This window comes from Pteronotus mesoamericanus, unplaced genomic scaffold (assembly GCF_021234165.1).
Source record: "Pteronotus mesoamericanus isolate MK-2021 breed Mesoamerican mustached bat unplaced genomic scaffold, CSHL_Meso_final scaffold_408, whole genome shotgun sequence".
Lineage (NCBI taxonomy): Eukaryota > Metazoa > Chordata > Mammalia > Chiroptera > Mormoopidae > Pteronotus > Pteronotus mesoamericanus.
In genome coordinates this window covers 5,352,519-5,377,814 of record NW_026555315.1, presented here as the reverse complement: position 1 = coordinate 5,377,814, position 25,296 = coordinate 5,352,519, and the positions used below count along the sequence as shown (strand labels likewise).

At 60.5% G+C, this 25,296-nt stretch overlaps 1 protein-coding gene across 1 annotated transcript in view; it reads right to left on the bottom strand.

Moving 5' to 3' along the window:
* TMEM132E (transmembrane protein 132E) overlaps positions 1 to 25,296 on the bottom strand; it is a 106,214-nt gene that overhangs the window by 26,515 nt on the left and 54,403 nt on the right. The window contains exons 7-8 of the mRNA XM_054593096.1: positions 24,565 to 24,813; positions 23,428 to 23,827 (exon numbers count right to left, since the gene is read on the bottom strand). Of these exons, the coding sequence (XP_054449071.1) occupies positions 23,428 to 23,827; positions 24,565 to 24,813 (649 nt within the window). The remainder of the gene's footprint in view (positions 1 to 23,427; positions 23,828 to 24,564; positions 24,814 to 25,296) is intronic.

Below are 25,296 nucleotides of genomic sequence, written 5' to 3'. Positions count from 1 at the left end.
GAGATGGCAGATCTGGAATTCAAACCCAGGTCTGACTAACACCAAAGCATCTGTCTGCAAGGAGTCCCGGGGAACAGATCTGTCTGCTGCCCCAGGAAGGTTCAGTGCCCTCTCCAGAATGACCACGGTTCCCCTACCTAAGCAGCTGTCACCTCTCACCCTTGTCTGCCTTCCCTGTTGTCCGTGGCCCCTAGAGCGTGTGGACAGGTGACTCTCATCTCTGTATCCCCAGTCCCCCGCTGACATAGAGTAAGTTTTCCTTAAATATGGGTTGAACTAAGGTCAGTGAATGGAATTAGCGGGGAGGCAGACTTGGAACTAAAAATGAGTTGGTAATTTCTTGGGGCCAGGGCAGCCTTCGCAATAGATGAGCTGCCTCATGGAGCTAGTGAGCTCCCCATACCAGGAAGGATCCCAGCCACCTGAGGCGGATGATTTCTATTGAGGATGCTGCCCAGGAGCTTCTACACAGGCAGAGGGTTGGCTGAATGACCATCCAGCCGTGAGATTCTGCGAGGCGGCCGCACCCCTGCCGTGACCTTGTGGTGGTGGCGGGGGTGTATACTTCCCCACCTCCTAATTTGGAGCTTGGCCTTGGGACTTGCTTTATCTAATGAGATTTTAGTAGATGGGACACAGGCAGATGCTTGAAATGTACTTGCATAACTGGGCTTTTTTTTGCCATGAGAAGAATAAGCTTCAAGAGGCACCTGGTCCAAAGAAGAAGCAAGAAGCACGGACAGACCAGGACCCAACAAGCAGCCTGGGGCCCAGCCCACCAACCAGCCGGAAACAGCCAAACCCCAGACGCCCAGCAGGCTCTGGAGAGATCAGTGTGCGTTGCTTATCCCGTGGAATTTTGGGGCGGTCGGTGATGCGGCATCATGGCAATAGCTGGCCAATAAATCCTTCCAAGATGCATGGAATCCTGGTGCTGATGAGGGGCTTTGGGGGGTCATCTCAGCCCTTCTGCTACAGACAAGGCCACTGCACACTGGAGGCTCGAGGCAGTTCCCTGTCTGCTGCCCAAGTGCGATAGCGGGCAGGGCAAGGCTCTGGGGGTGGACTTGGGGGAGGCCGGCTCTGGTGTCCCGGGAAAAAACCCATAGGACTGGCCTAGGAGGGACCATCCCTCCTCCCGCCTGGCCCCACCCACTGAGGCGCAGGTGCATGCATACACCTGACCCCTTCTTCCAAAAAGAGACTCCTTGGCCGGGCCGGCTTTGAGGAGCCACGTGGTTCCGGAGCTGGGCTGAGCCTCTCCCATGATTTGTCCATGCTCTGAGGGCTCCAACTGCCCGTGTGACAGTCAGGGATGAGGGGCCTGAGTCTGCTCACTTAGGGCGTCATGGCTGATGGCATTAGGAAATACAAGCAGCTCTTTAGGTGGCGGCGGACAGGCACGTCCCTCCCAGGGTGGCCGGCACATCAGCTGGCTGCCGCCGGCTCGCCCTGCTCCGCCAGGCAGCTCAGGGCTGCCCTGGGCAGCTGGGTCGCAGCAGCCGACGCGTGCGGCTTAGGGGCTGGATGTGCAGGTAAACCTGGCGTGGGGCCTCAGTCCTGCTTCTTTCCAGCTGTGTGACCTTGAGCAGCCGCTCAGCCTCACTGAGCCTCGGCCGCTTGCCCCTGAAAGTGCTGACAACAGTAATAGACACTCGATGGGGTTGTCACAAGGCTACAATGCCAGTGTGAGGCATGGTGCCTGGCACAGAAGTGCTGGGCAGTGAGTGTTAGCAACTGATATTAATAACGAATCATTCTCTTTAGACTTAGGACTCTACCGTCCTCAAAATGCATTCATTCCTTTGTCTGGTCCTTCAAAGGCTTTGCATGTGCCAGGTGGGCCACAGAGAGGTCACCGTGCGTCTCTGAGGGGGACAGACGCCCAGGCGGCTAAGAGGCATGTAGGCTGAGGAGCGATGGCGCCCACCTGAGAGGCTCAGGTGACCCTCAGCCGGGACAGTGAGGAGGAGTTTGCCAGGGAGAACGAGGAGCGGGTGGGTCGGCCTGACAACCTGGGGACCCTCCGTGCGCGGTGCCTCCCGGCACTGACGGTCGCCTGGCGGGTGTGCACACTGAGTGCGGGTGTTTGAGGCGAGAGAGGGCAGGGAGGCGGATGATGGCGCCGGGGAACGGGCAAGGCCAGATCCTGGGGCCCGTGGAGGCCACTCTGAGGAGCTTGGAGGGTTCCATCCCCACACAGGACTGGGGGACGGAGACTATTGCAGGCAAAGGGTGTTGGCGCCCCGGCCGGCCGTATTTCCATTTTGGAAAGAGCCCTCCTGGAGGCGGTTTGCAGCGAGCGGGGAGAAGGGGCCAGGCAGAGCCGGGGGAGCGGGTGCAGCACCCCTGCAGGGGACGGATGCCTGGGCGGGAGGGGGTGGCAGCCAGGAAGCAGGGGACCCTTCCTGAGAAGCTGTTCTGAAGAACACAGACCCGAGGGCCTGTCTGCCTCTCGGGCGCCCTGCTCCACAAGCGTCAGCTGCTGCGTGGCCTCGGGCAAGTCACCGCCCTCCCTGGGCCAGCTTCCTTGTGGGCAAGGTACCCATCTCTGAGGGTTGCCGTGAAGATTAAAGGAGTTAATACGTGAAAACGCCTGGTACTGGGCAAGCACCAGGGAGTGACAGCTGCTGCTGCTGTCACCTTAAAGCGGCAGGACCCCAGGCTGGGGCGGGGGTGGGGGGGCGGAGCAGGAGAGGTACGTGGTGGGGGGAGGAGGTGGAGAGGGAGAGATGGGGCAGCATTCCTGCGTTGTCCTCTAGGTGGGAGGAGTGAGTCAGGGGGACGGGTGGGGACCAGGCCTGGTGGGTGACCTGTGGGATAGCCAAAGGAGACTGGGCATGGGTGACCGTGCCCTGAGCCTGGCTGAGAGGGCCCCGCGGGCACAGGGCTGAGTGTGGGGGGCATTGAGGGGGCTGAAGGCGGCATTGGGACACACAGGGGCACCCAGGGGACAGAGCTGGCCAGAGGGGGGCCATCCTCATACCACACCCAGAGAAGGACTGGCCCCCGAGGCCCCCCTCCCGGGTCCAGGCGAAGGCCCGCTCGGCATCCCTGCCTGCCACGCTGTGTCTCCTGTCCGCTGGATGCCTGTGCGGGGGCGGGCGCGGCCACATCCCCAGTTCCCGCGGTACCTGTCACAGCACGTGGGCATGTTAAACGTGGCCAGGACAGCACACTCAGCTGGGCCTCTTTGGGGCACGTCTGCACAGCATGTTGGCAGGGAGCCTTCTGGGCCTCAGTCTCCCCACCAGGCCTCCCTGGGTCCCTTCCAACCCTGACAGCCTGCGCCCTGGGGCTCCAGGGGGTCTGCAAGTCCATCACCTCCTAGCTTCCTGCACCCACCCACAGGCTCGGGAACCTGAGGTCACACACACTGAGGTGCAGCTGGGCTCATCCTCGAACGGGTGACCCAGGAGACGACCCCGACCCTGGCCCATCCCACCGTCTGTCAGCCTAGATGCAGCCGCAGGGGTGACGGAGCAAGAGCTCCAGGCCAGGCAGCTAGCCCCGGCCACCAGGGCGCCTGGCGGACACAGCCTGCCAGGAGACCTCCTGAGCGGCCGGCCCTGGTGTGTTGTACCAGCACTTCTGGGAAGCCCTCCTGAGGGTGACTCACATCTCTGCAGACGGCTCTTCTGCCCTTGAGGTAGTGACTCCGGTCACAAGGACAGGTGAAGGAAGCCATGGGTCGGGTCTGAAAGGGAAGCTCACCGAGTTCCAAGGTGGCCGCTGCCTCTGCTAGGGCGGCCCCCCACCCCCGTTCTCTCCTCCCACCGACCTCCCGTGGAAACCACCGCCTGGGCCCTGCCCCCCTCTGCCCCGAGTGCCAGGCCCACATGGGCTCCATGTGGCAAAACCTGAGCTTCAGCCTCCTTCAGGCGACACTGTGAAGCTCTGGACCGTCCTCGTCCCTGCGGCGGTGTCTCCCCTGCTCTAGAGAGGGAGCATGCCACTTCCCAGACACGGAAGAGAGACCCCCTCCCTCGCACCCCCTGTGCCTCAGGACAACCCATCAAACATGAGACTTGTAGCATCCTGGGCCAACTTCCTCTTCAGGCTCTGCCGTGGGAAGGGTTGGGGAGCTGAGGCCCGAAGGCATTAAGGGGCCAGTCTGAGAGCACATAATTCAGGGTCAGCCTGGGGACCTGGCCTCTGACCCCATGCTCGCCTAAAAGGCTGCTGCTTCCGCCCTTCTGTGGGGAGCCCAGGCCCCGCCTCAGGCCCGTGACTCAGGGTGACTGGGAGCAGTCCCCTCCCTGCAGGAGCCCTGATTGCTAATCTGTGGAACAGAGATGAACCCTGCCTGACCTGCCTTATGGGTTAACGCAGGGCTGACAGCTGTGGAGGCCCCCCGGCAACGCAGCCGGAGGGGCCGCAGGGTCAGGAAAGCCCCCGAGGCTGGGGCTTTGGGAGTGGATTGGGGAAAAGGCAGCCTTGAAGCCAGGGAACTGCCTTCCTCAGAGGCCCCAGGGGGGCCGGAGCCATTACGGCCGAAGGACTTCAAGTCGACAAAGACAAATTGGCTTAATTGACCCAAATTAGCAGCAGGGAGGGCCCCGGTGGCCCAGCTGCTGGTCCATTTAATCACTGTCACCCTGTGTGGTCAGGGACAGCCCGCGTCCCCCAAGGCCATCGGGGTCATCTCCCCTGTGAATGGCCTTCTCTCTGGAGTCCCCCATCTGCAGGAAGTAGGGCTGGGACTTTGGGAACAAAGACAGCCTCCGGCCAGAGGTCAGCAGTCCCTGCAGAGCTCAGCCTGGCTTCGGCAGAGGCAGCCTGGCCGGGGCTGGAGCAGCCCCAGGAGTGGGGACTGGGCAGGCGGGGGACTCTCGGAGTTCCGTGGCCGCCCCTTGGAGGCTGGCCACTGAGGCTCCTCGGAGGCGCCGCCCAGCCCTGCACCTTACAGGAGTCACGGGAGGGCACGCGTGGCCCAGGCGTCAGGGACGCTCCTGCTTTTCCCAGCTTTCCGTGGCGTCCCTGAACGGCACCACAGCGATGGTCCGCTTGGGGTCTCCGGAAAACCTTCACAGAGTGCAAGCCAGAGCCCCCCTTGGTCTCTGGTGACACTCCCAGGATTCCTGTTGGCTCCTACTCTCCAAATCCCACACTGTGAGAAGGCAGGAAGAACGCTCTTCCCCACCCCCCACCCCTCCTGCTTTCTGTCTGCTCCCGCGGGGTGGGGACCGTGCCTCCCCGCTCCCACAGCAAACGCGGATATAGCGCCCACTGTGAGCGGGGCCTGGCCCCAGGAGCTCCGGCTCGGGGTGGGGGGGCCCCACCACCGCACGGCCCTCCCCCTCACAGCTGCGAGTCTCCAGCTGCATCTTCTTCCTGCTTGGAATCTTCGCTCTGCCAGTGCTGTCCTTGCATGGGGCTCCGAGGCCCTGTGAAGAGCACCCTGACCCACTGTGTAGGTCGCAGCTCCAGCCTGGGCCCCCAGCTCTGCCAGGCCGCGCTCCGACTGCTGCGCCTCGGGCCCAGGGCTCTGCCGGCCCCAGACGCTGGCTGCATCAGGCTTTCTCTGGCAGCTTCGCCCAGAGCAGACCCTTCTCTCTTCCTCTCTCTCTCTCTCTCTCTCTCATCCCCCAACCCCCTTCCCAACTTACAAGGGGGCTGCTTATCAAAAGTTCACTGGGAACTTAACCTGGCTGGTGTGGCTCAGTGGACTGAGTGCTGGCCTGTGAACCAAGGGGTCGCTGGTTCGATTCCTAGTCAGGGCACAGGCCTGGGTTACGGGCCAGGTCCCCAGTAGGGGGTGCATGAGAGGCAACCACGCATGGATGTTTCTCTCCCTCTTTCTCCTCCTCTTCCCTCTCTAAATAAAATAAATAAATAAATAAGTAAGTAAGTAAAATCTTTCCCTTTAGAACCCCCAGGAGCCAAGGCCACACTGTGGCCACACTCCAGACTAGTAAATTCAGAATCCCCTCCAGGGCTGGGACCCAACACATCAGGATTAAAACAACAACAACAACAACAAAAAAAAACAACCACAACTGAATATGAAGCCAAGGGCAGGAACCTCTGCCTGAAGTGGCCTGAAGTGGCTCTAGTCTCACAGGGGTTTTCCTCTGGGGGAGAAAGGAAACTCACAGGTTCCCCGACCTCGTCCCGCTCTCTCCCCTGCCCCCCTCCCCTCTGCACTGCAGAGGGAAAGCAGCAGCCTTGGCCCTTCTTTGGGGGGGGTCACCAGGGAGGTGTTTATGTCCCCAAAGCCCCAGTGCAGAGGCCACCATCAGAAAAACCCACGCTGAAGGTGAGGACAGAGTGCAGTCCACGCTCGAGCCAGGGACCTCTGAGCCCTGGGCAGGGGTGGCTGAGCGAGGTGACGGGGAGCCCCAGCCCGGTGCTCCTTGTGGCGGTTTCCAGAACCCCGCTTCATGTGAGGAATTTATCGCCCCTCCTTACACCCGCTTGTTGTAGAGAAGCTCCCATCTCTGTTCCTTCAAAGAGGCCTGCTCTGGGCGGCCCAAGGAACCCACTCCCCCGTTCCTCGGAAGTTCTTGCCTAAGGTTTGCCATTTCCCATCAGGCGCCCTCCCTCTCCGTTTCTTCTTGGGACCCTTGTCCCCGCCTCTGCTGTGACACTCGCTTCCCTCTGCCTGGCCTTGGACAGAGCAAGTGTCTGGGATCTGGAAGGGAGAGGCCACCCCTGAGTCAGTACAGCTGGCTGAGGGTGACTCCCTGGACCGGAGGCCAGAGGCTGTGCTCCAGCAGCAGGGGCCGGCCTGGGGCACTTCCCACGGTGGGCCAGGAGCTCCGGGGGTCACCCCTTCCCATCCCCGCTTCCCTGCCCCACAAGAGCCCTGACCTGCTGGGCCCTGCAGACGCAGGCTGGTCCCTGCCGGCTCCCAGCCCCAAGTTGGTGGAAGGTGGTTTCACAGTTGTAACAATTATTCACTTAATTGGGTTCCAATGAAATCGGAGAGGAAGCAGAGGTCTGCGACTGTGTTTGCTCCCCTCCTTCCTCCTCCTGCACAGCAAAGGGAGTGGGGGGAGACTGATAAACGGGCTTTATCTCATCTGGAACCATCCGCCCTCCGCCCCCAGGGCTGTCCCGAGGAGGCCCATCTGTGTCTTCTGAGCATCTCTTATGCTTGCGTTTCGGTCAGGAGCTGGGCTCCTTCAAGGGTTCTGCGGGGAGCTGGGTGCCCAGACAAGGGCTGATTCTTCTCACGGGCTTCACCTTTACTGGAACTCTCAGTGGGGACCCAGGACACGGGGACAGAGAGGTGAAGGGATGGCCCCCGTCGAGCAGCGTCACCCTGACTCCCCACTTGCACGGTGGAAGGGGCCTCAGAGACAGACCGAGTGGCCCAAGGGCTTGCCAGCTGGACTCGCTGGGGGCGTCTCCAGGGCTGCCACGGGGTGTCAGGGGAAGGTGAGACAGGTGGGGCCTCAGGAAGGCGTCCCCACGCTCCATTCACCCAGCGACTCTGTGACTGCGACCTGTGTCACATGTAATCTGTGTTAGGAACAATTATGTATTATACACAACTTATGTGTTACATCTTATATTAAGTAGTACAATATATAGAGTATATTTTCCTGGCCAAAAAAATTTAGCCGATCACCGATGGAATTCAACCCTGTCATACCGCAATAAAAGAAACTGAGGCCCAGAAGAGGGAAGAGACTTACTCGTGTTCGGGGTTAGGTTGCCGGGACCGAGGTCTCCTGGCTGTGACCTGCATAGGCGTATGGGCGGGGAAGGAGGAAGGGGCTATGGCGGAGGTCGTGGATGGAGGGGTGAGCCACGCCAGGGTCTCACAGAGGACCTCCCTGGAGTTGGGGGGGCTTCCCACATCTGGCCTCTGCCCCCACCAGGAGGCCATGATGGTAGGCAGGGGACAAGGCTGGGGTCATGTCCAGGGAGAACCAGGGCCACGTCAGGGAGCCCCAGTCACAGGGTTGCCTCAAAGGGGCCATATCTGCAGAAGGACACACACCCAGGCAGTGTCTGGCACCCAGTGGGTATTTGGAAAGCTTTAGTAGCATGAATGAATGAATGAATGCATGAATGATTACTGTAAATCCATGAAGCAGCCCAGTCTGGGAATCAGGACCCAGCTTTCTAATCAGGGGGCAAAGAAACGAGCCTCTGTAGGGGGGCGGGTTGCAGAACAAGGCAAGTGAGAGTCAAAGGGGGGTCTGAGTGCTCCCCTCAGGCCTGCCGGGGGGAGGACCCCCTGTCTAAGGAGGCAGGCTCAGCTTCTCCAGGCGCAGCCCCTAGTCTGATGAGAGAGGCCCCATCGTCACTGCAGAAACCCCGGACTAAGGGGGGCGGCACAGCTGTGCCCTGGGAGAGTCTCCAGTCTGGTAGGGGGCAGAGAGAAGGAGGTGGTGGCTGCCCTGAGAGGCTCTCCGCCTGGCGGGGGATGCAGCCCACGACGAGGGGGGAGGCCAGGCTCAGCCCAAGAGTCGGTGCTCCCCTGTCCCGGGGGAGCAGAGGGGCCCTGCGTCTGAGCACCTGGTGGAAGGGAGCTGGGAGCTTCCCCCGGGCGGGGGGCGAGCCAATGACATTACGGTCAGGCAGGCACTCACTGAGTTATTATTATTTCTTCTTTCTTTCTTTCTTTCTTTCTTTCTTTCTTTCTTTCTTTCTTTCCTTCTTTCTTTCTTTCCTTCTTTTTTTGGCACTACTTAGAGCAATTTACAGAAATCCTTTAGGGGCCATTTAGGGAGAAGAGAAAAGTTGAAGACTTTTAAAGGCAAAAACCAGGGATGGTTTTATGCAGATTCGCTTTGCAGGGATCTGGAGGAAAACCTGGTGTCTGCAGGCGGGCAGGTGCGGGGAGCGGTGGCGCTGGCACCTGCAGAGCTGGGTCTGACCCGTGGGGCTGGGAGACCGAGAGACGACGCCGGCAGCCGGGGGCCAGGAAAAGTGACGGGTGCGGAGTGAACACTGGGCGGGGGAAGCCGACCATCCTGGGCCTCCGTTTCCCCTTTTGTAACTGGGGCGCCCGCATGGGTGAGTGGGCCGCACTGGGATTAAGCCGAATGGATGCGATGCTTCCTCTACGATGCTTGGTACCAGGGGTGGGGGGGGCCTTGGAACCTAGAGCCACAGGGTCAGGAGGTTGGGGCCGGTGGGAGGCGGGGGAGTGGGCGGGGGAGACACAGTCTCCGAGCTGCAGCCCCACCCTGCCTCTTCCCATCTGCACCCTGAGCCAGCCAGTTCCCCTGTTTAGGCCTCTGTTTCCTCATCCATGCCGTGGGGATCATAATGACCAATGTCACAGGAGGCTTACCTGTGACTAGGGGATCAGGTGTAGTCAGATGTATGGTGGTCACTTTTGAACCGCCCAGGGCTCCACATTCCTTGGGGACGGTGGGGAATCGTGGGGAGCTTCAGGAGGGAAAACATGACCTTCAAATACCCCTTTCTCCTGCCCACGCCCCAGAGAGAAGTACTGGCTCTCGAAGGCGGGACACGACGCAACTGGCCTTCACTGGGCTGGGACCAGAGATGGGAACCGGATGCCTGGGGAGTGCAGCTCACACACGTGTGTGTGTGTGCGTGTGTGTGTGTGTGTGTGAGAGAGAGAGAGAGAGAGAGAGAGAGAGAGAGAGGAGGGGGGTCCTAGGGAGAGGGATGGTGGGAAAATAATATCGGTTTGCGCATTTAGCAAAGCCTTCCCCACAGGTACATTTCCCACTGTTTGTGATATGATTATTGGCGATGAAATCTGGTTACTCCGTGTAAACAGCAGGCCTGCCGAGGCAGTCCTCCAGATAAGGCCCCCGGGAGCCGGGGTGGGCGTGGTCCCTTCGGTGAGTGACGCCTTCCTCCCCCATTGTTGTCCATGCTGTTCCCCCCACACCCCCGCAGGCAAAACCTCTGGAGACAATCACACGCCCACTGGACTGGGTGTGAGGGGCCTGGGTCCTCCTCCTGCCTTTGCCCTGCATGACGAGTGAGCTGGGCTAAGACAGTCTCCTCCCTGGACCTTAGCCTTCCCATCTCTCAGGCAGGGGTGGTTCAAGGAGAAGAGAGGCCTGGGGCTTCCGTCCGGCTCTCCTGGCCCAGGCTTCTTTGACTTAAAGTACCTCGCTTCCCTGAGCGGGTCCCTCTGTGCCACAGTCCAGAGAGGGTCTCCCGGAGCAACCCGGCTTTCAGGGCGTTCCACAAACACCGACGGAAGGCCAGCAGCGCACCAGGCACCGCGCACGGAAGCTCACGCTCTCCCTCTTCCCAGTAGCCAGTGCTTCCTTAGAGGCCAACAATGGCATCTCCTGTCGACTGAGCATCAGGCTGCGCTGGGCACTGGCCGCACCTGAACTCACTGATTCCCCGTGATCTAAGATGCAGCTGCTGTTTGTCATTAGCCCACTTTACAGAGGAGACCGAGGCCTAAGGAACATAGGTGGCTCCCGGCAGGCTCGTGGCAGAGCTGAGGTTCCCTAACTGCGGGGCTGACCTCGCTCCAGCACACTGCAGGAGCTGGGCAGGCCAGGCGCTGGACCAACGGTCGTCCCCTGACACTGCGAGACCTCCGCTTGCCCGTCGACAGAGCCTTTGGCAGCAGTGGCTGCAGAATGGCGGGAAGCCCCGCCTGCCCCTCTCCAAAGTCCAGGGGAGGCCAGCGGCCTGTACCTCTGACGCCCTGGCATCGATCCCACAGAATCATTTGCACCCTAGCCCACGTCGGTGTCTAAGACACCGCTCACCAAGTCCTTGCTGCTGCTTGACCAGCATTTGTCACAGTGCTTGGGGTGGAGTTGGCATTCAAAAGACATGCTGAGTACAACTATGGCTACTTTTTAGGGAGCACTAATGACAAGCCAGGCGCTGCTCCAAGCACTTTACATGCATTGGTTTGTTTATTCATGACAACCAACCCTACGAGGAAGATATTCTCATTATCCTATTCTATAGATGTGGAAACGGAGCCACAGGGCAGCGGAGTCATTTTCCCAAGCCCGCAAAGCTAGGACATGGCGCACGAGTGTGAGAAGGAATGAGTGAGCGAGTGAAAGAACAGACTCTCCGCCTCGATCCCCATCATCCGTTTAGATCCCAGATCTCTTTTCTCAGGGCTCCCTGGGTGGCGGGATGGGAGGAGGGGAAGGAGCAAGCGTTTTGCTCAGTCGTCCCAGTCCAGGTGCGGGGGAGAGAGCAGCGAGCGAGCCAGATACACCCCGCTCTCAGGGGCTCCCTTCCTGAGCGGGGTGGGGGGGGGAGGGTCGATCTCTGAACAAGAAGACCCATAACCTGTAATGTGTCAGGGGAAGGGACACGGAGCAGGGTGAGGGGACAGAGTGAGGGCGGGCAGGGCTATGTTGGGTAGGCAGTGGCCAGGGCGGGCCACTCTGGGGAGCTGCTTTTGAGTGGCGACCGGAAGGCATCGGGAGGGTAAGTCATGCATGTCTGGGGGGACGTGCCGGGCAGAGACGCACAAGGGCCGAGCGCCCCAGGCCCGGTGCCCGGCAGGGGTGAGGGCAGCAGAGAGGACAGTGTGGCTGGAGTCAGGCGGCTGAGAGGGAAGATGCTGTCAGTGAGGCATTGCCGGGAAAAGGGACAGATCCTGTCGGCCTTGTCAGCCACTGGGATGTGAGGACTTTGCCTGGGACGCTCAGGGAGGGGGAGGGTTCTGGGCAGGAGGGTGACTGTACCTGACCCATGTTCACAGGCTCCCGGGAAGAGGGGCAAGGAAGGTGGCAGAACAGGAGCCACTTGGCCGGCATGGACCATGTCGGGCTGGGGAGGAGCTGAGCAGGCTCGGCGCTGCGCGGGGAACCTCCAGGAAGGACAGCAGCCCGCTCGCCCGTCCTCAGAGCCCCAACTCCGGGGCCCCGAGACGCCTGGCCTGCGCTGTCCAAGCTGGTGACCACTTGCCACACGTGGCTACTGAGCAGCTGGCATGGCTGGCACTGTGATGTGCTGGGACGTAAGTGTGAAATGCACAAGGGATTGTGAAGACTTAATACAAAATGTCAAAAAACATAATATATCGCACTAATAATTTTTGTACTGATAACATGTGGAAATGATCTTTTGGCAACATTGGTTAAAATAGATGATTAAAATTTCACTTCACTTTTTTTTTTTTTCACTTTTTCTCATGAGGGAAACTAGAAGAACTTAAATGACCTATGTGGCTCACGGTACAGTCCCTTTGGACAGGACTGAGCCTGCGCAGTAAGCCCATCTTTCAAAGGCAGGGAAAGTGAACGCCAGCGGCAGGAGAGGGCCCGTCTGAGGGCGCACAGTTGGCCAGGAGACGAACAGCCGGAGCAGAGCTTACCGGATGCGGGAGGAGAGCGCGGTGGGAGGCTGAAGAGTCGAGGGGCCCCTTGGGTGGACCAGGTTGTAAGAGGGGGCTCCTGAGGGGCCACGATGAGTAAACGGTTGCAGGGACAGCGCGCAGTGTTCCGATGGAGCCACAGGTGCCTGTTAGTTACCGGCCCCTGGTACCCCTGTCGGACGGGTGTGCTTTCTTCCCATGGTTTGCAGATTGGGAATCTGAGACTGTGGAGGGAGGGAAGTCAGCTTTGGGACCAGGGTCTCCACATTGTTTTAGGCTGCAGGATGGATCGGGCAAGTGCTGCTGGGCTGCCTGGGCACCACGTCAGGAAGTCGCTATAAGCTCAGACCTGGTTCCGGCAATGGGGCAGGCTGCCTGGGGCGACGGGGTCGCCTGTCTGGTCGGCGTACAGGCAGCCTTATGCCCACCTTGGGGTTTGCTGGAGGAGCGGATATTGGGAAGCCGTGGGCTCCCCAGCTGGTATGACGGCAGAGCACTGCTGCGAAGCCCCAAGGTGGACCCAGAAGTGTCGCCTGCCCCGTGGGGCTGGAGAGGCACTTGCATTGGGGCCGTGCCGGCGGCTGCTTCGCTGGGAAGGGATGGATGGCAGGAGAGGGCTTGGACGGCTGGACAGCTGGCCACCACCATTCTTAAAACAAGCAGCATGTCGCTAGGGAGCATCAAGGGTAAGAAAAATCAGACCCTCAACAAAACAAAACTACCCAACCGCCAGAAAACGGCTCTCCGGGAAGTCTCTGACACAGTTTGAAAGGTGCTTCCTGGCAGCAAGGCCTAAAGGAAACACACAAAACCAGCGTTTACAGAGCCCCTCCGGCAGGCCCTGCCACACGTGCCACAGCGTCTCCTGCTCGCAGCAGCCCCGGCCGCCTGGAAGAGACGATGCAGGGACCCCCAGTCCAAGGACGGAGAAGCTGAGGCTCAGGGGGACCAGGAAGGCCATGGCTCCTGGCTCTCCCAGCGGCTCTGCCTTTGTGCAACTTGGAAGGCCAACGTTGTCCCCTGCGCTGGCTTCTTCTGAGGCTCCTCTGGGGCCCAAGCACTGACAGTGACCCCTGGGAAGACCTGACCCTCGGCCTCTGGCTGCCGGGGGGGACGGGGCGGGGGCAGAGGGGAGAATGAGGGAGGGGGCTGGGCGTCTAGTAACAGCAGCAAGCGCGATCTTGTCTCTCAGTTCTCATTCTCGGCCGCTTTTCCCAGGACTTGACTGTCCAAGAAAGCAGCCCAAGGGGGTCAGAACTAGTGTGAGCTGCAGACAAGTCCCCTCCGCTCTCTGGGTGTCTGTTGCTCAAACAACAGAGACAGCTCCAAATACTGAGCCTCAGGCTGTGGGCTCTGCACCTCCCATTTGCCACCCAACCTTCCAGAGGCGGAAACCAAGAGGCAGAAAAGAGACATCAGGCACCTGGAACTGGCAGAGCCAATGCTCAGCTCGGTCTCCCAGGATATAAGAGCGGGCTCCTTCCAGGCAGTGGAACCTCTGCTGACGTCTGCTTGTCACTCCCTGTCCCAGAAGCCCTCGCTCCCAGCTTCCTGTGACATAGCTCCAGTCTGCAAACTGCCCCCAACAAAGTCATTGTCGAGAACCCTGCTTTGATCACGTCCTTCTCGCATTCCACAGCTCAACAGCTCCCCAGGGCCGCATGAAATAGAGGGTCAAAGTCCTGGGAGGCATCAGGAGATTATCCAGGTAAAGAATTACCCACCACGCACCCTGCATCTAGCCCCCTGCGTCTCCTTCACAGGCAGCCGTGGCCCTCCCCGACGTGGACCCAGAGCTGGTAGGCCAGTGACCACTTTTGCCTGGAGCTTCTGTCTTCTCCAGGGGATCAGACACACAGTAGATGCTAACTTAGTGTTAGCCTTCAGAGGCAGAATTCTCTAACTTGGTTAAGGTGCCTGAGGTGGCACCTCCTCCACGAAGCCTCCCCAGATCCCTTGAACAATTATGAGCTTTTTCTTGCTCCACAACACCCTGTCTCCCTTCCAACATGCCTGTGACTGCATTTTATCACAGTCTGTGCAGACGTGGCCCATCTCCCCAGGACGCCACCTCGGAAGTTCCTCATGGGGCAGGCACCGTATTTTCTTCATTTTTAGTAAAAATGTTTTACACTAAAAATGAAGGAAACATGGCCTGTCCTGAGTGCCTGGCATGGACTCATAATATTAACAGTAATATTGACAACTATTTTTGTTGGACACTTACTCGAGCCAGATACTCTTCTAAATACTTGACATGAAATAACGACTTATTTAATCATCAAAACAAACCTTGTAAGTTGGGTATGTGTATAATCACTTGCAGATGAGGAAACTGAGGCCCAGAGTGACTAAGCAACTCATCCAAAGTCTCACAGGAAGTGACAAAGCCGGGCGGTTCTGTTTCACAGCCCAGCGCAGGGGCGGGGCGAGGCGGACAGCTGTGGGCATCGGGACCAAGCCGAAAGAAAGCAGCCTACCGCTGGCTCCTTGGGGACGATGTCTGGTGCCCGGCATAGGGCGTGGCACGTAGTAGGTGCTCAGTTAATGGAAGTGACTATTCCGATGAAAAGATGGTTCCCTGGCTGCTCCATCGTAGGTGTGTGGTCAGGGGGTGCTGGGCGTGGGGCGTGGTTTCCCAGGGAGGACGGCCGCAGCGCCCGAACAGGGGCCGGCCCTCTGACCCCACGCCAGGCCCCGCTGCCCTTCTCCCCGCCGGCCCCCGCTCCAGCCTCCTCCCCGCACCGTTTCAGATCTCTCCTGCACGGGGCTGGCAGCTGGCAGTTTTTCTCCTGCTGAAAACAGCCACAGAAAATTGAGATCATTTCTCTGCTGTGTTGGCAGCTGAGAAAATGACAATTTTTCCTATTTCCAATCCAAGAGTTCCTTCCCATTGGACAAAAGCTCTGTACACCTGTCTTTCCCCGCAGGGCAGGGGAGAGTGTGGGGCGCCTCGGGGCAGGTCGCCTCCTTGGCGAGCGGCAAGGGCTTCGCTGGTCATGTGGCGGCAGGGGCCGGCGGTGCGAGGAGAAGTGGCGAACTGAGCACTTGCAACATGTAACAGGGACAGGTGAAGAGGTCAAAGCAACGAGTAACCCAGAGTGGCTGGCAGATGCTCAGGGATCCAGGGAAATTGGATTTTGCATCCTCTGAGCCCTGGCCACCGCCCTCCCTGCGTCAGAGTGGCACAAGGTCGCTGCCCACACAAGGGCAGGTAACCCACGCCTCCTCGCTCCCACTGGGAGTTTCTTGTGACAGTAGGTAATGAGTTAAACAATCAGAATCTGCGCAGGAAACTGAGGCTTCCTCGGTGTCCCGTCCGCCCCAGCTGAGGCGCGGACGCAGGCGTCCGGCCTCCGTCACGGAAACGACGGTGGCGTTTGAGCAAGAAGTGGCTGTGGAAGCGCCTGGAGCTGCAGCCCATTTTACAGGCGGGGCCCCACCCGCGGGAGGCACCAGGACAGCCACGCGGCTAGCCGGGCAGGGCAGGTCTGGAGAGCAGCCTTGCCCGCCCTTCGTGGTCTCTGCAGCAGTCGCGTCGCATACGCCCAGGTCCTGCCTGCAACGGGGCGGCCATGGGGCGGCCAGAGAGGCGGCCACAGCCGGAACTGCGCAGAGCAAGAGGCTAGAAAGAGCAGACAGAGGTCCCGGCCTGCGGCATGGGATGGGGTCAGTCCCCATCCTTGTAGATTTTGGAGCTCCGCAAGCCTGCGGGGGCGGGTCAGCTCAGGCCACTCGGGCTCCAAACCCTGCCATGGCTCCCCACGGTGCTCAGCCCGGAAGTCAGTGGTTCACAAGGGCCTGCCTCCCCGACTCAGTCTCCATTCCCCTCCCCACCCACACGGCCCTCCACCCCTCTGGCCTCAGTGCTGTAGGGTGAGTGGTTAAGCCCGCCCCTGCCCCAGGGCTGGTCCCTGTGTAATATGTGAATATTCGCTTAGTTTGCTCTCTCCCCTCCTTCAACTGCGTGATGACACTATCAACTGAACATCCATTTTAATACTGCACAACCCCTCCCAACACACAGACGCATACATACACACACTGCAATTCCCACTGCCTCTTACCTCCTTTTTTCTTATTTTATTTAGCACTTTTTGCCTTCGAACATATTATATAATTGACTTAGTGTATTTATAATGATCTGTTCTTTTCTTGCCCCAAAAGAACAAAGGTTCACGAGTGCAGAGACTTCGCTGTGTTCACGAATTAAGATCAAGCGCCCGGCTATAGTAAGCGCTCGCTGAAGACTTGCTGAGCGGCAGGGAAGCGTTCAAGTAGGTGCGCGTGTGCACAGTCACTGACCCACCTGACAAAGCATTAAATGCCCCCTTTATTCCAGACATCCCAGAACACCCTGGGAGCACAGTGGCAGGGCAGGGCTCAGACACCTGCCAGGTCTGCTGGAGCTTCCAGCCAGCAGAGGGGGCAGGCAACGCGGGTCCAAACGGGCGCATCACCCGTGAGCTGCAGGGGGCAGCGGGTCTTTTGTTCATCTGAGAATCAGGGTGGGCTTCCAAGAGGAAGTGTGGGCACGCTCCGGTCGGAAGGTTGAGTAGGACATGGGATGGAAGAGCGTTCTGGTCAGAGGGAACAGCAGGTACAGAGGCTCTGACATGGAAAAGAGTAGGACTCTCTCAAGGGGCTGGAAGGAGCTTCGAGAGCAAGAGGGAGAGGGGCTCAAGGTGAGACAGGGGCGATCACGGGGTCCGATCAGGACCTCACTCAGGCGTATGGGTCCGCGTGTCTGCCTGTCTGTGTGCGTTTATTTCATGAGGAGATGACCTCCATGTTCAGGGTCAGAAAACCTGGACCGCAAGAGCTAGGGTGGCCAGGACTCCGCTGAGCCTCCGCCTTGCCTCCTGTAAAAAGGGGACCACAATCGCTGCCTTCACCTAGTGGCTGCCGCGGGAAGCAAATGAGGTCATGGATCTGAACCCCGGAGACGAGTTGGGACTCTGAAGGGACCTGATTCAGGGTGGGCCAAGGGCTGCGGGGGTGTGTCTGCAAGCGTGCGCCTGCGCTGTTAGCTCCTGCCGACACCGCCCCCTGCCGGGGGACAGGTCTGTGGCGTAGTCTGTACCGAGCCACCCAAAAAACGCCCTCTGACCCTTGCTTCTGGCCCAGAGCCAGGCCCTCCAACAGCCCTCGGGGCTGGAGGAAGCAGGGGTCGGGGGAGCCTGCAACGTGGGTCCTGCAACCTCTGGGCAGAGGCGGTCAGCGTGTCTCTCACTGTCAGGCCATGGGAAGGGACAAGGGCTGCCTCTGAAAGCTGGGGCTGTGCCTCCCTGGTCAGACTGGGCCTCGCTGAAGACAGGACTCCTGTCTCTTTTCACACTGGGCACTGCCTGGCGGCAGAAACCATTTCCCCTCCTCCCCCCTCCTCCCTCAGAAAAGCAGAGAGGATGCCACTCAGGGTGACTGTGGCTGAATCCGTTTAAGGGCTGGCCACATCCGGCTGTGTCCTGGGGAGGAGCTCAGGGTCGAGGGCGTCCCAACCGCCTGTTCCCTCCCAGGGCCGGAGAGACCCTGCCCTGTGGGGTCTGATGCTGTTCAGACCTGGATTCTTGGACGGGGATGCCTCTGAGGACCAGGACCGTTTTCAGTGTCGTCCCATTTGTCCAGGTGACCAAAAAGGTGTGAGTGGCAATGCAGTGGGAAGGATCCGAGTTGGATAGAAAGCAGAACTTTCCAAAGACAGATAATTATCTAGCTAATAATTCAGGCAAAAGGGGATTGTCTTCAATTACATATTCTACCCTTTTCTGCACTGAATTAGTCATTTTTTGCATTCATTCATTCGTGCAACACACATTGAATAATCCAGGTAATTGCTTCCATTTTCCACTTCATCCTGCTGGGTTGTCTGCCAGCCAGCGGGCCTGGGGTGGAGGGGTGTGCGTGTGTGTTGGGAGGTGGTGCGAGAGGAGGAGGAGCTGAAAGGGGCAAACAGGAAAAGAGGTAATGACGTCTGCACTCCCAGCCTGCGTCCCTAGAGGAGCTTGTCCCTCCCTGTTACCCCACTGGCCTCACCTGCCTCAGTGCCTTCCCCCTGCCCTGCTGGCAGTCTGTCTGTCCCCCAGAAGCCGGCGCAGTAGCGGGCAAGGTGCGGGCACCCCCGACACCCAGCCCCGTGCTGGGGGCTGTCGGGGTGGGGCTCAGCCAGCTGAATGGATGCTAAGGAGACCTGCTTTTCATTTACAAACACAAAGGAGGAAAACAGAAGAAGAAATTTATTTTCTTAAAAAGAAAAAAGCACCCACGACTGATTCATTAATCTCTTACCACAGTTCTGTGCTGAGGGCTGGCAAAGAAGAAGTAAGGGAGACACTGGGGAGGGGATGGGGAGGAGAACCCTCTCCACTTGTTAGCATCTGCTGTGGGCGTCGGTGGGGGAGGCACGGGCCTGGGGCCGGCGAACTCAAGGCAGGTGACAAGCGGCTTCTCCGTCACCGGACAGGAGAATTGGCAGGGGCTCAGTGGGTCCTCCCCTCTCACTTGGCAGAAGAGGAAAAGGCTCAGAGCAGAGGGTGACGTTCCTGTGGCTACGCAGCAAGTTGACAGAGTCAGGATTTGAACCCTTGTCTCTTGCATTGTGGGAACTCGGATTTCTCATTCCTTCAACTGGACTTCAAGCTCATAAAAGGGAGCTGAAGACCTGGTTCCAAATCCCTTCGTGTTCTTTATTGGCAAGTGCTTGGCAAGGCTTACTAAAACTACCAGTGATCGATTATTTTGCTTGCCTGGACCCAAGGCTAGATTGAGGCCAGAAGCATATCTAGGTGAGAAGCTGAAGAGAGGGGGGCAACGGGGAGCGGTGGAGCCTCTGCTGAGGGGCCCAGAGCAGGCCGCCAGTCCAGGAACCCCCGAAGGGCTCTGGTGCCGGTCCTGATTCCGGAGCCCCGGCAGGCCGGCCTTGGCCAGTCCCTTTCTCTCCCTTGAGTGCCCATTTCCTCATCTGCGCCAGGGTTGGGTTCGGTGGTCCTGGGGTCTCGGACAGTTTCAGCGTTGTGGGTGGACGTCAGCATGCGTAGGACAAAAAGCAAGGCCCTCCCGCTAACAGGCACACCCTGCCCCGGTGGTCGGCCGTTGTTGCCTCTCCGGGTCTCAATTTCTGCAGCATCACAAACACTCACTACCAGTCTCAGGCCTGGGGTCCATGGGTGCCAGACCGACCCCCAGTGGAGACTGAGGAAGTACCCCCCTGCTATTCCAAGGTGGGCTGGCCTCCCACAGCCAAGCACCGAGCTATCCTCAGGAAAGCTCATTTTCTGCCACCAAGTTTATAACACATCCCCACCTACTGGTCTCCAACATTGCAAGCCTGTGTTGTGACGGAGGGCTCTGTGTGGCCAGAAAGAGGATGGGTGTGTGCGAGCCGGGGCGGGGGTGGGGCGGGGCGGAGCGGGGCGGGGCCAGCGCCATTCCTCACTCCAGCCCCGCGAGAGCTGTCCACGGCCCGGTGCTGATCCTGTCCTCCTGCTGCGTCCCTTCAGCCTCTCCGAGGAGCCCAGAGCTTAGGGGACCAGTGGGGTGGGAAAGCGTGGACACGACCTGGGGGAGAAACTCAAGGTTGCCAGGCTGGTGACCACAAAGGTGAGGACACATGCACCTGACCTCATGCATCAGAGCACCATGGGGCACTGCACCCATATCCTACGGAGATGTGCTGTAACACGTCATCCTGGACATGTGTGTCCTGTGTGTGCCGCTCAAGGGGTGTGGCACAGCCTTGCCCCATCCCAGCCCATCGCTCTCTTCCTGGTGTCTCTGCCTCTCTCCTCCCCTACCCCTTTACAATGGACACTGGGAGGGCCCCCCAATATATAAAGTTGTCTTCCCACCCACGCATTTCTTCCCAGCCCTGCTCTGTGTCCAACACTAAGGAGCAGGGCAAAAACCAGGAGGACATGACTTAAATGCAAGTGTGTGAGGATCACGCATAAATAAGGTCATGCACCCTTCACATGTGGGCACTGCAGCCCATGAGGAGGGCTGCCTAGGCAGCAGGAAGGGCCCAGGTAGCACTGGAAAGATAAATTCCTTCTGTTGGAGGGATGGGGGCTGCTGGTGAGAAGCTAAGGAGTAATCTAGGCAGGTTCCCTGGAGGAGATGATGTTTGAGTTGGGCTTTGAAAGCCAGGTAAGAATTTCTGGAGGCAGGGTATTCCACATGGAGGGGCTGTCAGGGGCAAAAGCAGAAAGACAGGCAGGTGAGAAGAGGATTCTCTCATACGATGCTTGGAGGCTGGAGGGAGGGCTGTACCACAGAAGTGAAGAGGCAACTTGATACCAAATCATAAAGGGCCTCGGATGCTGGGGGGTTGGGGCAAGGGGTGTTAGTTCTGATCCTACAGGCAGTGAGGGGCCAGTGAAGGGTGCTGAATAGGGGGCTGACAAAACCAACTCTCCGCAGATTCAACCACCCCCTGCCCCCCCGCCAAACCCCTGTTCCAACTAAAAGTGGGGCAGACGGCCTCCTCAAAGACCAGATGCAGGGAAGCTGCTCCCTCAGCTCTTCTTGGCTGGAAGGCTCGAGACTGGGCACGGGGCAAGGGCTCTCACCCCGCAGGCGGAGCTGGCCCCCAGCGGGCAGTGGGGCTCTGGGCCCACCGGGCAGCACTGGCAGGCAGTGAGGAGGGGAGGGACGGGCCACAGGCCACACTGCTGGTGGAAGACGGGGAACATGAGGGAGGCAGGCCAAGGTCACCCTGCCCCTTGGCACCAGAGTTAGACACAAATCCAGGCTATTTGGCTCCCATTCTGGCTGTGTGGTCAGACCCTTTGGCCTTTATAGCCTGTGAGACACAGGAAAAGGCAGCTGCTCCCACACCCCAGCATCTCTGAAGAGCCCAGAACGCCCAGCCAAGAGTTAGCTTGAATTGCGAGTACATCCATATGCCCTTTTCCTGGAGAGAGGGGCGGGTTGGGTGGGTGGGTGCTAGGCAGCCCTGGAAGGGAAAGGCCTCTGGGAAATGGGGTGTGGGAGGGAAGAGCTTCAGTGACTCTGGCTCTATCTATTGGGGGGTGGTCCCCAAGCTTTAAGAATCTGTCAGTGTTCTTCCTTGAGGAAGGAGAGACTGAGGCATGGGATGGGGTGTTCAGGGAAGGAGCTTGGAAAAGGGGCCAGATGAACAATCAGGAGGGGAAGATGCTTGCTCAGTGGGGGACCCCTACCCCACCTCCTCAAATAGCTTTTTACTGATCACCAGCTGACCCCGGGCCAGGCGTATACCAGGTGCTGGCTGGGTGGAAGGACGGGGGCGAACCGGCCCGCGGTTCTGCCACCTCAGCTCCAGGACCAGCAGGGCACAGAGCGGAGACGGCATCTAAGGAGAAACCGAGGCAGACTGCTAGCAGCGCAGGAGAAGCCGGGCCAGGGCGGCGAACCCGCACGGGCTGGGTCCTAGGAAGCAAGGCAGGGCCCTGGCAGGTGAGGGAGGGGAAAGGCTCTTTAATAACAGGCTGAGGACTCGGGAAGGCAGGCAGTGGGAACCAAGGAAGAGCCTCTGAGCTCCCTGGAGGTGGGGTCACGACAAGCTTTCAGAAGGACACTCCGGCACTGAGACGCAGAAGTGGGGCAGAACCACGCCTAGACCCAGGCCTGAGCTCCGTTTCCTCCTGCCAGATGCCCAAGCCCCCCCCAGACCTAGAGCCCACCTCCCCAGCCCCTCCCCACCCTCAGTCTTGCATATGGAGCTGAGACGTCTGCTCCCTAGTGGCACACGCAGTCGCCCCCTCCCCTCCAAATGCTGTCCTGCCCATTCTTCTGATGAAGAGCTGAGGTTGGCTGCGTCTGGGGAACTGAAGGCAAAGCAGCTCCCGGCATGGAAGGAGCAATCGCCCCGCAGGGGGAGGCCAACCTGTTCCCCATCCCCTCCAGGCGCCAGGACCCTAGATTCCCAGAGCCACTCCTTTCCTTCCGCTCTCAACCTTGAGAACGGCGGCGCCTTGGTCTGGGTGAGAGGCTGCCTGTTAGGGACCTTGGGCGCCCTCACCGGGAGCTCAGGCAGGGTCCTCGGGACAGGGCAGATGTGGGCTACAGAGGAGCACGACGCCACGAGGGTCTTCCTCTACTGCGGAGGGCCCAGTGCCCCCTCCTTCTAAGCGTCTCTAGCCTGTCTAGGGTCCCCCCTCAGCAGAGGCAACGAAGCCCCCATCCCACTCCCCGCTGGTTAGGGAAACGCGTCCCAGGCTCGTTGGTTTCTTGTCGGGAGGAAGAAGAGAGCCTCTCTTCTCCGTCCTCCTCCCTCTCCAGCTCTCTCCCGCCCCTTCGGTCTGCGCCCCTCGCCTCCTGGAGCGCCTCCAGCTTGCGGAAGGCCCGCTGCAGCCTCCTCCCGTCGGATCTGAGTTCTCATTCTTGGGGGTTTGTTTAGAGACCCTCTGTCCCCCCCCTACCCGTATCCCTGCTGCCCCTCTGCCAAAGCGCGCCAACCCGGCCCCTCCCTCTCCCGTACTCGTTACGGCGGAGCCCCGGGCGAGCCTGGGGAGCAGACGCAACAGATTGCAGAAAGCGAGAGCGCGGAGCCCGCTCGCTCCGCGCGCCGCCCGCCGCCCCGGCCTGCGCGGGTTTTCTCTGCCCCCCGCCCCCCGGCTCGGCTAAGCCGGCCATTTAGATGCAGCTCACAGGACGGCGGGTGGGCGAGCCGCCGCGGCTCCCCGGGCCCTTGCCAGTCCACTTCCTCTCTCCGGGACCGCCGCAGGAAGCGAGGCGGCGGGCGGCGCGGTCCCGCACCGGCCTGCGAGCCGGCAGCGAGGGAAGGCAGGGTCCCCGAGGACCCCCGCAGCCCCCAGCCCCGAGGGCTGCGGGGGAGGGGTTGACAGGAGGGTCGGCCCAGACACTATCTATAGATCCCCAGATCCCTATAGATTTCCGTGGGTGGACACGCCCCCGGACACTCGGGTTTGGACCCTTCTTACTAACCAGGGGAAAATTGGAGTGATTCCACTACCCCCTTTTTCCTGGGCCGGGCTCAGTCCCCAGGGCGGGGCTCGAATCCTCCGCTCCCGCCAACGAGCTGGGGGGCTGGAGGGAACTCGAACTGCAGCCCGAGATGCCAAGCTAGGAGCGGCGGCTGCGAGTCCGCGGATGGGGGTCCGCCTTTCCCCAGTCTCCTCTGTGCCCCACCAGGGGCGACCGCCGCATCTTCATTCCCGAGTCCGCGCCGCGACACTTACCGTGGGCGAGCAGCGCTGAAAGGCAAAGCAGGGCGGCGCCGCCGCGGCCCGACATCCTTGGGGCCATGGCCAAGGCGGGAGCGGGTGGTGGCCGAGGGGGCAACAGTGGACGACGACTCAGCCCCCAGTCTGGGCTTGGTCACATCCAACTCAGGGTGGCCGCGGCGCCCCGCTGTCTCTGCTGAGGCTCTGGGGGCCAGGCAGTGCAATTCGGGGACAGTTTGAGGGGAGGGGGCGTCCCAGGCGCCGCCGGCTACACCCTGGGAGCCGGTGGGGGCGCAGCTAGCGGCGGGAGGAGCCTTCACCTCCCCGGCTGGTGCCCCCTGCAGGATCTGTGCGGCCAGGGGGGAGCCGCACGTGCGGTCCCGGGGCCGGCGGCCACCGGCTTCTCGGGGGCTACCTAGAACCAAGTGCCAGGTCCCCCAGCCCGGAGGCCCAGTTCGAATCCAAACTCGCTCGAGGGTGCAGATTTCCAACACAAGCCCCAATTTCTTCGGTTTCGGCAGTAAGCCCACATGGATAGCGCGGATTCCTTCCTCCAAGCGCCCTGCAGCAGCTCCAGCATGAAATTCCCCAGGTTAGGTGCAAATGAATGATTTCTTTCGCAAAGAAAGAGAAAATCCGGGCAACTTTAATCCATCTGGAGAAGGAAAAGTTTCCGTGCAGTGCTGAGGCCGGCGATGCTGGTCGCCACCACCCTACGCGACGCGGGGACCAAATGCCCGAGGCGGGGGGCCAGCGGCTGGTGCCCTCGCAGAGCTCGAGGCTGGGTTCCAGCTCGCTCTCTCCAGTCTCGGCCAGGGCCCGGGCTGCACACAGGCTGGCTCAGCGCCGCCGGCCCGGGCCGCGGCTCCGCGGCTGGGGCGAAGGTGGCGCGGCCAGAACGGGCTGCCCCATCAAGATGGGGCTTGGAGAAGCGAGGGAGATGTGATGCTGGCCAATGGCCTGACCCGAGCCCTGCCTGCCTGGGGCGGTGACTCCAGTCTCTTGGTCGTAAACGTAGTAGGATGGAGAGGGACTCCGCCAGCCCGCGGCAGCTCCCGGCCGCCCCCCTCTGCTCCCGGGTCTCGCTGTCTCAGCAAAGGGGCGCACTGCTCAGCCTCGCTCCTCGCCTTCCCCGGGGAGACCTGCACAAACCTTGAACTTTTCCGGGTTTCAGAATCTCCGACGTCTCCTTCTCCCCAAAACCCCCACCCTGCCCTCGGACGCCCGATCGCCCGCTGTCTCTGTGCAACCGGGCATCGGCGCTCTCCCTCGCGGAGTCAGTTGGGGCGAGCGTAGCGCAGCGCCAGCCCGGGCTGCGGGCGGCGAGACCTGGGCGCCGCGCCAGGGGCCGGGGCACCCGGCGCCCGCGCAGCCCGCGGCCAGGGAGGCGGTAGCTGGTATCTACGGGGCCGAGCGGAGAGGAGGTGCCGGCAGGGAGGCCGGCTTCCCATGGACGTGTGTGTGGGGAGAAGAATCAAGGAGCAAAAAAGGAAGAGGAGGTGGGGGGAGCCACAGTTGCGCGAAGCAGCCGCCGCCGCCTCGGCGCGAGCGCCGGCTGCTTCGCCGTAAATGACTCGAGAGAGACACACACTCGCGCTCTCTCGCCCGCCCGCCCTCCTCCCCCGTCCGGGATTCAGAGCCCACCCTGACAGAAGCGGGCGCCTAGCCTGGCGCGCTCGCCTCCCTCCTCCTCCCAGGTTGCCTGTGGTCACGTGGCCCCGGAGCGCGCGGCCCACGACTCGCGCACCACGGAGACCCCCCCACCGCCAGTTCCCCCTCCCCTGTCCACGTGTCCATTCCGCATTCCCAGCCTGGGGGCGCGCGCGGCTCCTTAATGAGACTCCAGCAAGGGCCGACCTCGCGATTCCGCTCGCTCCTGTTTTA